The 15290-nt window shown below is 39.8% G+C and overlaps 1 protein-coding gene across 4 annotated transcripts in view; it reads right to left on the bottom strand.

Annotated features, from left to right (window-relative positions):
• Nucleotides 1-15290, bottom strand: part of LOC112103345 (schwannomin-interacting protein 1) — a 391826-nt gene that overhangs the window by 89980 nt on the left and 286556 nt on the right. Inside the window, exon 1 of one of the 4 annotated variants that reach the window (XM_024195056.3) lies at nt 10555-10805. The exons of the other annotated variants lie outside the window; for them this stretch is intronic. Coding sequence (XP_024050824.1) covers nt 10555-10593 — 39 coding nt within the window. The 5' untranslated portion in view covers nt 10594-10805. Of the gene's footprint in view, nt 1-10554; nt 10806-15290 lie in introns of those variants that run through there. 4 annotated transcript variants of the gene reach the window in all.

Here is a 15290-nt window from a genome sequence, read left to right as displayed (position 1 = left end):
ATTTTATCTCTGAAGCAGACGACTTCTCAAAAATTGTAGACCAGTGTAATTAAATAACTGCATTGACTTATTTTGTTTAGGAGAATCCATCCTCAATATACAGGATTCTGAAGACTAACCACCTTCAAGATCATCATCATTTTCTATAGCTTCAGAGTTATCTGCCAATGATAGTGTTTCAGTCACATCGTGTATGTCACATAGCCACAGTATATCACTGTAGCAAAAAGAAAAAGAAAAAAATCTCCATCATCCAGAAACAACCATTGATAAGTTTGTGATAAGAACCAGCAGATTAAAAAAAGTTAATTGATGAAAAAAATGCAGTTTGTTTATGCAATAAACTCTCCTTTCTGTATGATTGAGAACCCACACTTCATTAACATGGTTCAGTCATTAAGACCAGGATACAGTCCACCCAACAGAGCAGATGTCGCAGGCAAATTGCTGGATAAAGTGTATGAAAGAGAAATTGAGCAGTGTGCAAAAAGGTCTAGAGGGTAAAATTGTTAACCTGAGTCTTGATGGGTGGAGCAATGTCCACAATGATCCTGTTGTATGTGCTTATGTGACAGAAGAAGGGAATGTCTTCCTTACAGAAACAATTGATACATCAGGAAATGCACACACAGCAGAATACTTACAAGAAGTAGCAGTAAAAGCTATAACAAACTGGGGGGGGGGTAATTCAAATATCTAGTATGCAGCTTGGTCACAGACAATGCTGCAAATATATCCAAGATGAGAAAAAATTATTTAGAAGACAGTGAAGAGAGTCCCAAGCTAACAACATACGGTTGCAGTGCTCATTTGATGCACCTCCTAGCCAACGACATCAGTGTTCCAGAAATAAAGGCTAAAGTTGTTGAAATTGCAAAATACTTCCATAACAACCACTTTGCAGCAGCTGCTCTGAAAAAAATGGGAGGAACCAAGCTAACTCTCCCACAAGACGTGCGATGGAATTCAGTAGTGGACTGTTCTGATCAAGAACTGGCCTAATCTGATGGCAGTTTGTGAACAAAATCGTGAAAAAATAGATGGCACTGTCAGAGCCAAAGTTCTCAACATTGGGCTTAAGAGAAATGTTGAACACATGCGGAGTACCCTTGAACAAAATGCAGGGAAATAGCTGTTTTACTGCTGATGCTGTTGAAATTTGGAAGGAACTGAGAGATTTTAAAAAGAGAAATATGCAATGACAGAATTAAATTACAAGCATTAAAAAAAACAAATGGGACAAGCACTATCTCCAGCTCATTTTCTTGCAAATATTCTCAATGCTTGGTACCAGGATCAAACCTTAACTGCTGAAGAAGAGTTGAGATGACATGGACATCCAGCAATCATCCCTCCATAATGCCAACTATAATAAACTTCAGAGCTAAGAGTGAACCATTCAAGAAATATGTTTGCTGATGATGTTTTAAAGAAAGTCACACCAGTGAACTGGTGGAAGTCACTTAAGCACTTGGATTCAGAGACTGTTGAAGTGATAATCTCACTTTTAACAGCAGCAGCTTCTTCTGCCGGTGTAGAAAGAATATTTTCTACCTTTGGACTAATTCATTCCAAATTGAGAAACCGTTTGGGACCTGAAAAAGCAGGAAAGCTTTTCTTTTCCAGATTATGAACAAACAGGAAAATGAAGATGAAAATGACTGAGTTAGCTGCAGAAGTTCATATTTTAAGTTTCTCATGTTGACCTGGCTGACATAGTCTATTTAATTTTTTTTTTAATATTTCATTTAACTATTTTAGTTAAAAACAATTTTAACAAAAACAAACCTGATTTAAAAAAAAAATTGAATGTTTAACTAAATTCAAAAATTCATATGCTTGTTTTATTAAAATATATGTTTGCTGTTGAAATAAAAAATCCAGAATACATCATGTTGTTGTTCTAGTTAAATAAAACAATTTAAATGTCTGTCTGATGATGTTCTCCTCCTAATACAGCATGGCAAGAAAATCCTCCAAATATTAATGATTAACTTGTTGAATTGGAGATATTTATGAAGTCATTGGAAGATAACTATCTGCTTCAGTTACCTTTGGTAAACGAAATAACCAAACAATCATTCATTTTCTGATATAGCTGTAAAACTAATCTGAAAAGTTTTCAAAATAAATCACTTTAAAAATGTATAGTGTGTACCTTCTAAAAATGAAACCTACATCTATCTCTGAGTTGTGAAGAATATGTATTAAGGTTGTATATGTATTAAGGTTAACAAGAAAGCACTTTTATATAGAAATCCATGATTAAATCGAGTCTTCCTGACTAGTGATTTAAATCAAATCCACCCTGATGAAGATCAACATTCAATACATTTTAACGCCATTATCAGAATACTTTAGCCACACTCGGAAAGATACTACTGTATCACATAGCTGGTGTCTACACTGCTGCTACTTTTGTCTAGAATGACCTAAGCGTCTTCATGTATCCATAGTAACTCTCAGCCTACAGGGACAAGTGTCAGGAAACACAAAGATCTTCATGCAATCTGATCAATATAAATAGGCATTTATTTTCTAAAAGAAAACAGCTATGCTGAGCAACAAGCAGGAACTAGAAGAGTCAGATTTTCTTTCAACTATATTTAAAGATTAATTATTTTCATATACTGAACTGAGATTTCATAGTGGCATAAAATTGTGACTTTTTCCCTGCTCACTCCAATATAAATATCAGTTTTTCAGTAAAAACACATTTCTTATGAAAAAAAAACGTTGTCGTTACCAAATGTAGAGAGTTTGAAATACTCACTCCACATTTTTATAAACAAGACACTCTGAGGTGTTTGTAATTAAAAACTGAAATCTAAGGTGTTTCAAATATTGCCCTACAAGCAACTTCCATTTAATTTAAATTTTGAATTGAATTTTTTTTTTAAGTCTCATGTACTAATTTTACACTAGAATATTTTAATTTTGCAAGACAAGAACTAACATAGGCTTCAGAGGCCATACTTGTTAATCAGTAGGAAAATCCTTGTTTTGTTATTTAAATCCTTTACTTGGCAGCAAAGTATCCTTTAGTCAAATTAAAACAGGTTATTTTTATAGTATTGTGTGTGTGCCCATGCGTGCGTGTGGTTTGACTTCATTTTACTACTGCTCCTGGAAATTCTACTGCTAACACACATTTTTCCCTCAACCAAAAAGATTATAGCTCTGCAGGGATGTAAATACATCCATCTTAACACACATCAGCATTTATCACAGATTGGGCCTCCGACTGTCACCACTTCATTCTCCTTGATCAATATTTAATCACTGCACAGTTATATAGAAGAGAATGAAAAATTTCATCTCAAGGTAACATGACTTTAATATGAAAAACCATTAATTTACATTTCTGTGATGCAGTAACTTTTTTTTATTTTAAATCACCAAATTAAAAATATAAAATAAAAATTAAAAATACTTTTATAGATGCAGTAAGCATAAGACACTAAAGCTTATTGAGTATCTCAAAACATCTCGTCTGAGTAGTCCCATTTATTTCAATGGGATTAACTCATATAAGGGTCTGAAAACTCAAGCTGCTATTTTGTACTTTAGAAACCTTATAAATTCTTACGGAGGGCTTAATTATCATATAGCAAAATGTTTGGCTCAAATTTGGGTCTCCGCTAGGTAGCCTGCACTGGATATGAAAGGGACAGTTTGTTTTTCCCGTCTATATTTTCCTTGTTTTTGCAGGGGAGAAAGAAAATGTCAAGTACTTTTCCCAAACAAGGACATTCAGAAGATCCTCCAGGTGAGAAGTAAACATTTCCGTTTTTCTTCATTCTAGGATTTCACTGAGAAGTTAGATTTAAGATGAGGGGGAGGAGGGGGAAATCAATACTACTGATGGAGATCCTGACATAACTAGTGGTCTCTGCAATCTCAGCTGACAAACATTAATTGATTCCATTGTAACAGACTATTCTTCTAACAATGTGGTATTCTGACTGTCTGCTTACTTTTATCATTTTAACAAGGGCTGAAAAGTACCACATGGGAAGTTCATTATTTTATTAAACTGAAGTGTAAAAAAGTTGTTATATTTTATATGCAGGTACTTTCTCACACATACACATAAGACAATGGCTCAGGAGGAGAACAATTTAAAATGTGTAGTCCAGAGGAAACAAAATGTATTGCCTTGTTTTTTTTAAATATTTTTTTTCTTAATAGAACACAACAACAAACCCTTCTGTTGTGAATACCAGTGTTGCACCAGTGTTCGCATCAGTCATGTTAGCAATGGTGGAAATTTTTTGTAAAATCACCTTAGACATGACTGACAGTCTATGTGGGGCTTCCCTCAATGACAAAGTTTACACTAGAAAATTGTGTATCCATTTTTCAGCAATGGTAGAGCTGCACTAGAGACAGCAATGACAATCATTAGTGTTCACAGGGCTCAGGAGGAAAAATGAAAATAAAAGTCTCGAGTGTAAATAAGGCCAATGAGTAAAATATATCTCATGGATAGCTGACATGCAGCATGTATCACATCTCAGGAGAAACGCCAACTGATGCCATTATGGCCCACCCTACAAATATGCTACTCTTGGGGGAAATTCTGCACCAATGTGCATGCGTAGAATTCATGTCCCCTGCAGATTTTTTCTCTCTGCAGAATATAGAGTCTGCTGGAGAGGCACTGAAGTCACATCTTTCACCCACCAGGGACTGCTGTGGTGCCAAGGAGAGGGCAGCCAGCCAGAGAGGCTGCATTCCTCACAGCAGGGCCAGGTGAGGAGATGGTCAGACTGGGGCACGTGGGGCTGAAGTTCAGATGGGCTAGCGGGGGAGACAGACTGGGATGCGGGCTCAGGAGCTAGTTCAGTGACAGCATCGAGCCAGGGGCTGAATGGGAAGCTAGAGGTCAGACAGGATCTGCATGGGGGAGGCTCCCCAACTTCCTAACCATCTCCCTCTCCCCCTGAAAAAAACAACTCTGTTCCATATTTCTCCCACCACACCTAACAACCCTCCAGGTTCACTCCCAGCTCCTCCATTACAAGCCTTTGCACTGCTTCGGAGGGGTAAGGAAATACGTTTCTGTATTGTAGTTTAAATGAATTATGCAAAGTTCTGTATTAAATATGCCTAGTAAGGAATCTATTTATGAAATACACATTTCATGATTTTTTTTTGGTCTTTATTGTTACAGACATATTTGCTGACAGGTATTTTGAAATAAATTACTAAAGTAATTGAAACTGGTATGATTATATTATGTTACTTTGACAAATAAAATCTGCAGTATTTTAAAATATTGTGTGCAGAATTTTTCTTTTTTTTTGGCGCAGAATTCCCCCAAGAGTAATATATGAAATAAACCGTGGAACAGTATTGTACTGCATTTGCCAACAAGAGCTTTCTTAGTAGATGTTATTTATATTCTAGCATTATTATGGGCCAATCAACATTGATACATTCATTCCAGATTTAGGCCCCTATTCCAGTAGCTCTCAAATTCGCTAAGCCTGGAACCCTCCCACTCCTTTATCAATATTTCCCAAAATTTTAGGACCTCTTGATCAAATATTTTTATTACTTCTAATCAAGGTGGGGTTCTTTACTTGGTTCAGTCTACTAACCCCCTACCTACAGCAGTCTTAATTACTGTAAGTAGCATTCTTACAGAGGAAGTCCTTAAAAGCAGCTAAAGTACAGAATAAGATGACTTACACCCAAGCTCATCTGAAAAGTATCCTTTCCTTGAGTAATAAGGTCCACCCATCCATTGTACTGCATATTTCATCTTGCTTGCAGAACCAGAGCTGTCAGTCACTGGCAATCCCTAAGAATTCCCTGCCCCATTAGAGTTAACTCCAGGTGCAAAAACTTCCAGGATAATTCCATCCTTCTTTCCTAAATAAGAGACTGTGTTAACTAAACTTTGGGGGGGAAACAAACAAGTTTTTCCTATTGCACAGCGTGGAGATAATTTTCCCTAACAAAATAAATCTGAATTTTTGGATGTCAAGATCCATCTCTGACTCTGCATTAGCCCTTTGTTTCCAGGTGGCTGGATCTGTGGACCTTATTATTTGAAGAAAGGAAGTTTTCAAGTAAGTTTCAACACATTTTTCTATGTCTCATTATACTGAGGTCCACAGGTTTGTTACACTGAGATTTTCACAGACGTGAGCTTCCAGGGTGGGAAGTAGGATAATCCTTTAAATATGGATATCCAAAACAAGGTGAGTTATATATCCTCTGTGTTCCCCTTATTAGAGTACGACAGCAGGAAGATGATTTCTGCAGGGAATTGGCTGAAGATTAATGTGGTGAATTGATGGCCACATGGACCTCCTAAATTCTCTCAACATAGGGCACCATAGCACTTGCCCAGTGCATCTAAAGATATCTGAGAGATGGAAGAGCATTTCAAGACTCCTGTGATAAAAAATTAAGTTTACTAGGCAATGAAAGCTATGACGCCTGTGAGGATGACCTGTGTGAATAAAAAGTATAATAGTGGGCCTCAGAGAAAGCTCTGAACTTCAAAATCTCACCTGACAGGAAATAATAGTTATTGGGAAGACTACTTTAATGGACTGGAAGTATGACACTTTCAGAACTACTCCAATTGAATGCTTACAGGTAGATCCAGAATGAGGTTCCAAAGTTGTGTTCTGAACTTGTGGGATCGAATCATGGGAGTTGCCATAAGGAAGCATTTAATATCAGAATTTGTAGACAATTTAAGTTTCCTGAATAGGCGGAGAACATGATAGTGCTGAGATGACCTTCTAGCCTGGTCACCCATAATTCAGCCCTCTGGGAGAAACACAAGACTTGTAACATGGTAGATAAACCACAGACTTTGCATCAGCTGCTAGAACTAAGTTCTGTTAGTTGACTTCTTTCTAGGGTCCACAAGAGTGGAAATCACCTAATCCAAGTTTTGAACTTGTCTGGGGTGCAGAACGTCTTTGCTACAGCAGAGCTCGTCCATGAGGTAAAGGCAGTGGGAGGTTGAATACTAGGTTCATCAGTCTTGAGAACCATAGTCTCTTTAGCCAGAATAGTTTGAACATTATCATTGCTGCTCTCTCCTTCCTGTCTTTGTATAGTCCGGGGGAGCAGTGGAAAGTTCTCTCAGACACAGGATCCATATAGGCCATATGAGGCTGGAATATCAGTAGGAAAGCCTTGTGAGGCCTATTCCCTGGGGGGACACAACTGGGCCTGAAAGCCCATACAGCTCTTTCTGCTGTTGGCAGTGTCCAAAGCCCCTCATTTCATGGCCTGAGGCAAAGCAGAGAGAGGAGGAAGCTGAGCTCTGTAATCAAGGGCACGCTGGTGGCTCCAAGGACTCACTACTAAGCCTGCCAATTTGTCTGACTCTTGATCCACTGGGTTCTGGAACAGTGGCATAAACTCTCAAGTACTGCTCTGGGGAGCTGTGGGGTTTGCAGTGGCCTCAGCATTTCTACACCTTTTGCCAGCTTTTCCAATCCTACTTGCCTCTTTTTCTGCCCTTTCTGCATTGGAGGCAGACTGAGGCAAACCCACCCATGCAGGACTTCCAAGACAGTATCTGCATCTTGCCCATCACAGCCAGCCTCTCCAGTCCTGTCTGATTCTTATCCTACCCAGTGGTGGGCAGTGGCACTGGAACAGTTTTTGTAGTGGGGGTGCTGAGATGCACCCCTCTTGCCCCAGTCCATGCCCCTCACCACCCCCTACAGCTGGGGCCAGAAGCAGGCTGTGGGGGGGCGGAGGGGGGGGAAGACATGGACACGGGTAAGGTAGAGGAGGCTGGGGCGGGGCCAGCGGCCTGGCAGGACCCCTGGTGTCAACAGCAGAGCCCCCGGTGCCCTGGCAGCTCGTTGGGACCCCGAGCCGGCAGCCGGAACAGCACATGCAGGGCCGGCGGCCAGGCGGGACCCCTGGGGCTGGTAACAGAGCCGTCGGTGCCCCAGCGGCTGGGTAGGACCCTGCATGCAGGCTGGCGGCTGGAACCCCGTATGCAGAGCCGGCGGCCGAGCAGGACCTAGGGCTGGCAGTGGATCCCCCGGGCAGCAGCGAGGCCAGCAGCTGGGACCCCTTGCGGCAGGGACACAGGGCCGGCAGCCGGGACCCTGGGCAGCAGGAGCGTAGGACCGGTGGCCGGGACACCAGGCGCAAAACCTGGGGGTGCTGCAGTCAGGGCCGGCTCTAACTTTTTTGCCGCCCCAAGCAGCAAAAAAAAGTGCCGCCCCGCCGTAACACCCCTCCCACCGAGTGCCGCATCGCCGAAACCCTCCCGCCGCGCTGCTAAACACCCCCGCCCCCCACCGCGCCACCAAACACCCCCCGCCGAGCGCCGCGCTGCCAAACCCCTACCCGCGTAGCGCCGCGCCGCCGAACACCCCCCGCCAAGCGCCGCGACACCCCTTACCAGGTGCCGCCCCCTGGCTGCAGTACCACCCAAACCTCTATTTCCTGCGCCTATAGTGGTGCGTGGGCTGACGGCGGGAAAACCGCCATCAGCCCACAGAGATGGCCAAGATACATAATAAGTAAGGGGCTGGAGCTGGAGACAGCCTTTTCCTTATGCTTTTGGCTTCCGTGGCCTACCTCTTTCCCTCAAGCCTGCACGGGCATCAGCAACAGCCGCATCTGAGAAGGGGAAGCAGAGCTGAGGGGTCAAACTCCCAAAAAGACATATGCAGCCCTGGGACATGACTGGAACTTTCCTCAGAAAAGCTCTGCAGCAGGGAGCCCTGGCTGAGTCACCCAATGCTAAGGAGGTGGTGTGAAAACTGGCAGGAACTTCAGGTGGCAAGGCATTCCCTTGCTGCCAGTGACCAGCAGATCTAGTCCTGAGGCAGGCAGAAATGCCCATTGTAACAGCTCTGTGGATCTTCACGTGATGAAGAATAAATGTTTTTGTTCCATTAATGTCACACGGAAAAACTCTCAGCAAAAATACTATTGCAATTTTTTCTGGTAATTAGAAGAGAGAGAAACTGAGAAATAAAGGCATCTGTCCGGCTCAGAAAACTAACACATAAATTTGATTTTTGACTTTGTTTCTAACCAAACCTTGAAAATAATCACTAAACAAACATTGCTCTTTATTTTTTCTAACTAGCAGAAATAGATCACCAGAAGCATCAGTTACTGAATTTAAATCAGTTTTGTAGTAACAAGAGAAAAATAAAATCATTGTTTTTGCTTTGCAGTTGTCATTCTAACCTATACCATATATGTTAAGCTTTTCAGAGTTTTACTAATACCATTTTTAAAAGAAGTTATCTGAGGAACTGTCTGCCTGCCCTAAATTCTGTTGCTGTGGCAGCAATGAGTGACTTGATTCGGAGTCGATAACCGTCCTGTGATATAATTCTGGAGTGTTGAAGAGGGTAGGGTCTTCTCCACTTGCTTTCCTTCTGGATATATGCCAGACCAGCTGTGTACCATCCTTCTGGTTGAGGTGCTCTCTCTCGCTCTCTCTCTCTTTTTTTTTTTTTTAAGTATTTGGTGGGAGGCTGTTATTTCTTGTTTAATACAGTTGGAGGGAGATTATGAATTTATGTTTTGGCCCTGTTTAGTATCTTCTCTCTAACTCCACTAGGGCCGTATTCCTTTTTGTCTGCAATATTTATTGTATTATATACACCGAGGACTTTGGGCATGGAAAGTCTTATATTTATTATTGATAATCTTTGTTAGCAGCAAACTCATTTGCCCTAGTCATGTGATTTTATCTGGTATGAACCAAGCCTGGAATTTGGAAAGTTCATTCCTCAATTCAGATGATGTTTTATGCTACCTTGAATAAACAGACCTCTCTTTTTATACTTTTCAATACTACCCTTAGTTTACAAGATATCTTTTATAAGATAACTATCTTAGATTCTATATTCTAATTTTCTATAATGCCAGGTGTTATATTTCCCATACTATTTTGCTGAAAGGCAGAAAGTTAATATTTCATTTTCACATCAAATGTTTCCCTTCAACACTAAAAATAATGGTTACATGCAGCATGTGTCAGTTATGAGTATTAAAATCCCTAACTTTCATTTACTGTATCTGACTTTCAAGTGCCAGATGTATAAATATTATCATCTCAAGTGTATATTTTTGCTTCCTACTGCTGTCCCAACAAAAGATTCAAGCTTTCACTTAAATGTAAGCAAGTAAGAAACATTGAAGTGTCTCCTCCGCCCCCCCTCCCCCCAAGATACTAGACTACAAAACATCTTGGTTCCAAAAATTACAACAAAGTAAGTATATTTTTGAAGTAGGCTTTTCCCGGACACAAAATAAACAGAGTCTGCTTCGGGGAAATGAACTGTTAGATTTGTTTTTAGAATACATTTTTCTATTTTCTTTTTTAGAATACAAGATTTTAGTATGCTGCTAATTTCTATACCAAGTACAAATACTTGAACTCAGTTACTTTCCTTCCAATCATTTCAACTATAAGAGTAGCAGTTTCCCTACCACAAACAAGCATATTAAAAAGACTTTTATTGTTAGCTGAACTCACAAACTCTATCAATTCATTTTAACTATCTCAACATACTGTATGAAATATTCACTTACCCAACGATTATGAAGTGCAGCCAACTTATTTGTATCCATAATATATGTGTTGAGTACTCATATGCAGAAACAGCCATTTATCAAAACTTTTTGCTATCCCACATACACTTTCATTAATGAAAGCCTCTGTAGTGGCAACAAAACTTTGAGCTCAACTGAATAACTAGAGTGATCTTGCTGAACTACTTTCAGAAAAAACATCCTTTGCATATATGGAATTCGAAATGGTCTTCAAGAAACTTTACATTGCATATTAGAGTGTTTTCTTAGCTAAATGACAATGCACTTTTTGGTCAAATCATTAATATATTGCCAGCCTCATCTAACCTTTGAGCTGGGTGGAAAGTGGCCAAAGTACACTGTCACTTTACCACATTATGCTGCGAATGAATCAATGATGTATCAACCATTACATCACATCAGTTATTACAACCAATTACATCTGCAAAATAAGCCATGCAAAGCAATCAACCTTTTGTTTGGTTAAAGACAATATTTTCTCAGGCTAATGAAAATATGCATTTTTGCTGTCAACTAAGACAGAAAACAAATATTGACTGTGTTTTGTGAAGCTCTCTTGCCAAAATAATCATTTTCACTGCTCAAAACTGCTCATTAAATCAATTTTTGACAAGTTAAATGATTAAATTAATGAATTAAACGAAATGATAGACCCTATAAAAGTGATCAGATGGAGGGAGACGGTCGTTCAATATTCATCCTGTTGTGCTCTTAAGTTGCAAGGGCAATATAGGTAGAAAGAAGTTACAGCTCAGTATTTTAAACCAGATGCTCATTTTCAAAATGAACTTGTCTATTGGTAAAGGTGGAGGAAAGAGCATGTTTAAGTTTTCCTGGGCAAAAACTGACCAATGCACACTTTATAAGCATGAAAGAGTCCAGCATGTTGTTCCCATGCTTCTAAACTATTAAATGCTCCTCCCTCAAAGCAGTGAGCAAATAAACCACTAATGGCAGAATAACAACCTCCCAGAGAGCAGAAGAGACACAATATTCTTCTTGTTTAGAGTCAAAGATCTGTCACTGCACATGTGCACAAATCAAGTGTTACTGTGTGCATAATGTGGACAACCTCCCCAGATTAAATGGAAGCTTCCCCCCATTGCAGTAAATTGTATTATGTAACTGAGCTAGGCTGACAAATGAAATTCCAACTTCCATTTTCTCTCCCCAGCAGAAAGGGCTGCTGGTCCACCCAGCACTTTCTGATGGCCTGACTGTAAAGTATGAAGGCACCCTTGCTCATCCTTTCACACATTCCAAGGCACCCGCCTAAGAATTCCCTTATTTCCTCCTGGCAATCTTGTATGTGTGCAGGCGCTCCTCCGTGCACCCCCTATGCCTAAAGTCTCCTTTCAGAGCCAGTCTGCCTCTCCTTAAAACCCACTTCTTCTCCAAAGCCAATAAAACTTAGTTTAAATACTTCGTTTTAAGGATTTAATCCTGTATTATAACCCTACATTATAAACTCTCCTGAAGGTCTCAGTGTCCAAAAAAGAGCAAAAAAATCTTGAAACCCTCAAGATGCCCACAGAACTAATCTATGCATAGGAAGCAAATGTTTTTATTGGTATAGATCTAGTCCTGTGCTTCTACCTCGCCCACTGTGTTTTCCCTCTGAATGGGATCCCTGAAGTCTCCTGGAGAAAATAAAGAGCATTCTGCCAGTTTATGTAAGTCAAAGAAGATCATAAGAACTGGATGACTCAGAAGACTGATGGTGGGATATAGAAAACTTCATCTTCTGATTGTTGTTTAAGCAGTCATGGGATACGAGGGAAGATCCTCTCACTGGTTAAAAGAAGGAAACTAAGAGTAGGAATAAATGGTCAGTTTTCACAGTGGAGAGAGGTAAATGGTGGGAGTCCTCCAAAGATCTGTACTGGGACCAGTGCTGTTCAATATATTCATAAATGATGTGGGAAAAGGGGTAAACAGTGAGGTGGCAAAGTTTGCAGCTGATATAAAATTACTCAAGATAGTTAACTGTGAAGAGTTACAAAGCAACCTCACAAAAGTGGGTGACTGGGAGCATCAAAATAGCAGATGAAATGCAATGTTGATAAATGCAAAGTAATGCACACTGGAAAACATAATCCCAACTATACATACAAATTGATGGGTTCTGAATAAGCTGTTGCCACTCAGGAAAGAGCTCTTGGAGTCCATTGTGGATAGCTCTCCAAAAAGATCTGCTCAATGGGCAGCAGAAGTCCAAAAAGCTATCAATGTTAAGAACCATTAGGGAAGGGATAGATAATAAGACAGAAAATGAGAACACCACTATTCATGGTACGCTATCACCTCAAATACTGCATGTAGTTCTGGTTGCCCCATCTCAAAAAAAGATATTACAAATTGCAAAAAGAACAGAGAAGGGCAACAAAAATTATTAGGGGTATGGAACAGCTTCCATATGAGGAGAGATTAAGACTGAGACTATTCAGCTTGGAAAAGAGACTACTAAGGGGGGATATGATGGAGGTCTACAAAATCATGAATGGTGTGGAGAAAAAGTGGTTTTTTTTTAAACCCTCTTTTGCCTCTTTACCCCACACAACGCAAGAACCAGAAGTCACCCAATGAAATTAAGGAAACCTAAGGAAATTCTTCTTCATACAATGCACAGGCAACCTATGGAACTCAACGCCATGGGAGGTTGTGAAAGCCAAAAGTATAACTGGGTTCAAAAAAGAATTGGGTAAGTTCCTGGAGGATAGGTCCATCAATGGCAATTAGCCAAGATGGTTAGGGATGTAACCCCATGCTCTGAGTGTCTCTATGCCTCTGAGTGCCCCAAGTTAAGACTGGATAACAGGGGATGGATCACTTGATAATAGCCCTGTTCTGATCATTGCCTTGGAAGAATCTGGCATTAGCAACTGTCAGAAGACAGGATACTGTACTAGATGGACTGATCTGACCCAGTATGGCTATTCTTATGTTCAAATCCTGCTAAATTAAGTAGTAACCAAATTGTTATTGTCTGAAGATTACTCAGTGGTCTGTGTGGAGTTAACTGGTGTGTTTCAGTTTAGTTTGTAGTGAACAAGTATATTCACATTAGAAAGCGCCATATCCAGCGTGCTTCTTGACAGTGTACATAGAAAGAGTTTAAAGGCTGAGTGGATGAAAAGGGGCATGGAGAATGCAGCACCCTCTTACCCTTACAGGAAGCTACCTCAGATCTGCATTGAGGAACAGTCCCAGGGGCTGAAAAAATAAGCTTGTGTTACCATTGCCCACTGTAAACCTGTTCCATGGACACCAGAATTCATTTTCTAATGCCATCAATCCAGCAATCACCACAAGCGCTAGAGTCATTTTTAAAAGGTAAAAGTCATCTTGCTAAGTCAATTTACTAGTTTTTTCAAGCTTTTAGAGACTATGAAATACACATTGTATCAGTTTCAGAAAATACACTCTTGATCGTAGTTATCTTCCACAGAGACATGATGAAAAAACGGTATTAAGCCCATTAATGCTAATTTTGTAAGAACCATTACTGAGGCTGCAAATAGAAGGGGATTGCTTCCTATTCACAAAAGAAGGTTGTAATACAATAGATACTAAGTACCATAAATCATGGCATGACATGTTTGGTATTCTTTCTAATGCAGCTAAGACTCAGTAATTGAAAAGAAAGTAAAGAAGAAATATTGGCAGCAGATTTCCAGCACCTGGATGATGAGATTAGTCCAAAATAGTTGTGAAGGAATGTTCTAAGCATTAAATATCTTCTGAAAAGATGTAATTTCTTTATCAGATGAAGGTCTAAGATGCTTAAGAGGTATCTAAAGCAACCCATAAATCCAAGGCATGATCTATGCAAGTTAGAATTGGTTTACAGGAGGACAGTCTCTCTTTAATGTGTCATTAATGCTGCAATATGAAGAGCTGTCCCCAAAAGAAACAAATGAATGTGATGAGTTTGTCAAGTTAACACTTTCACATGCATCCACAACCTTGCAAAATGTTATGAAAAATTTGAGACTGCGCAACTTCCAAGTCACTCAGTAGCAGCTGATGAAATTATTCAACACACTGTACAAGTCTGAGGGAGATGAAAGTTTTAAAGGAATTTAAATTCCTCTAAGGGATCCAAAAAGTCCCAGAAATACTCCTTTACTCCAGGAAGTCGGACCCTACCATTTGTACGTGTATCCTTATAACTCAGGTGACTGGTAAGACGACACATGTCCAACCTCAGAGCTGCTAGTTTAAATACAGCCCATGTCAGAAGAATGTGTGTATAAGCATATTTTTTCTTTAAAAAATGATCTAACAAATTATATGATATTGCTCCCTTGGAGAACAATGGAGCCTTATTTTAAAGCCCCTTTGACAATCATCAGCACATAAAATACAGTCAGCACAGTTTTAGGATGTGTCTGCACTAGTAATTTGTCTTATAATTTCCAGCTGCCGCTATCTGTTCAAGTCTACTGGTGGTCTCTCTATTATAAACAAGAGAGAAGAGGCTGCAGGCATTTTAACAATTGTGTTCAGAACAAGTCTAGACACAAGGCTGGATATTAGTTGTGCAAGAGTGCCTAGGGGCCCTGGTCCATGACTGAGGCTCACTAGGCTAGATATTAGGGCTGTCAAGCAATTTAAAAAATTAATCGTGATTAATCGCACTGTTAAACAATAATAGAATACTATTTATTTAAATATTTTTGGACATTTTCAAATATATTTATTTCAATTACAAA

Source organism: Terrapene carolina, unplaced genomic scaffold (genome assembly GCF_002925995.2).
Source record: "Terrapene carolina triunguis isolate 2854851 unplaced genomic scaffold, T_m_triunguis-2.0 Scaffold88, whole genome shotgun sequence".
Lineage (NCBI taxonomy): Eukaryota > Metazoa > Chordata > Testudines > Emydidae > Terrapene > Terrapene triunguis.
This window is presented reverse-complemented; position numbering and strand designations above follow the sequence as displayed.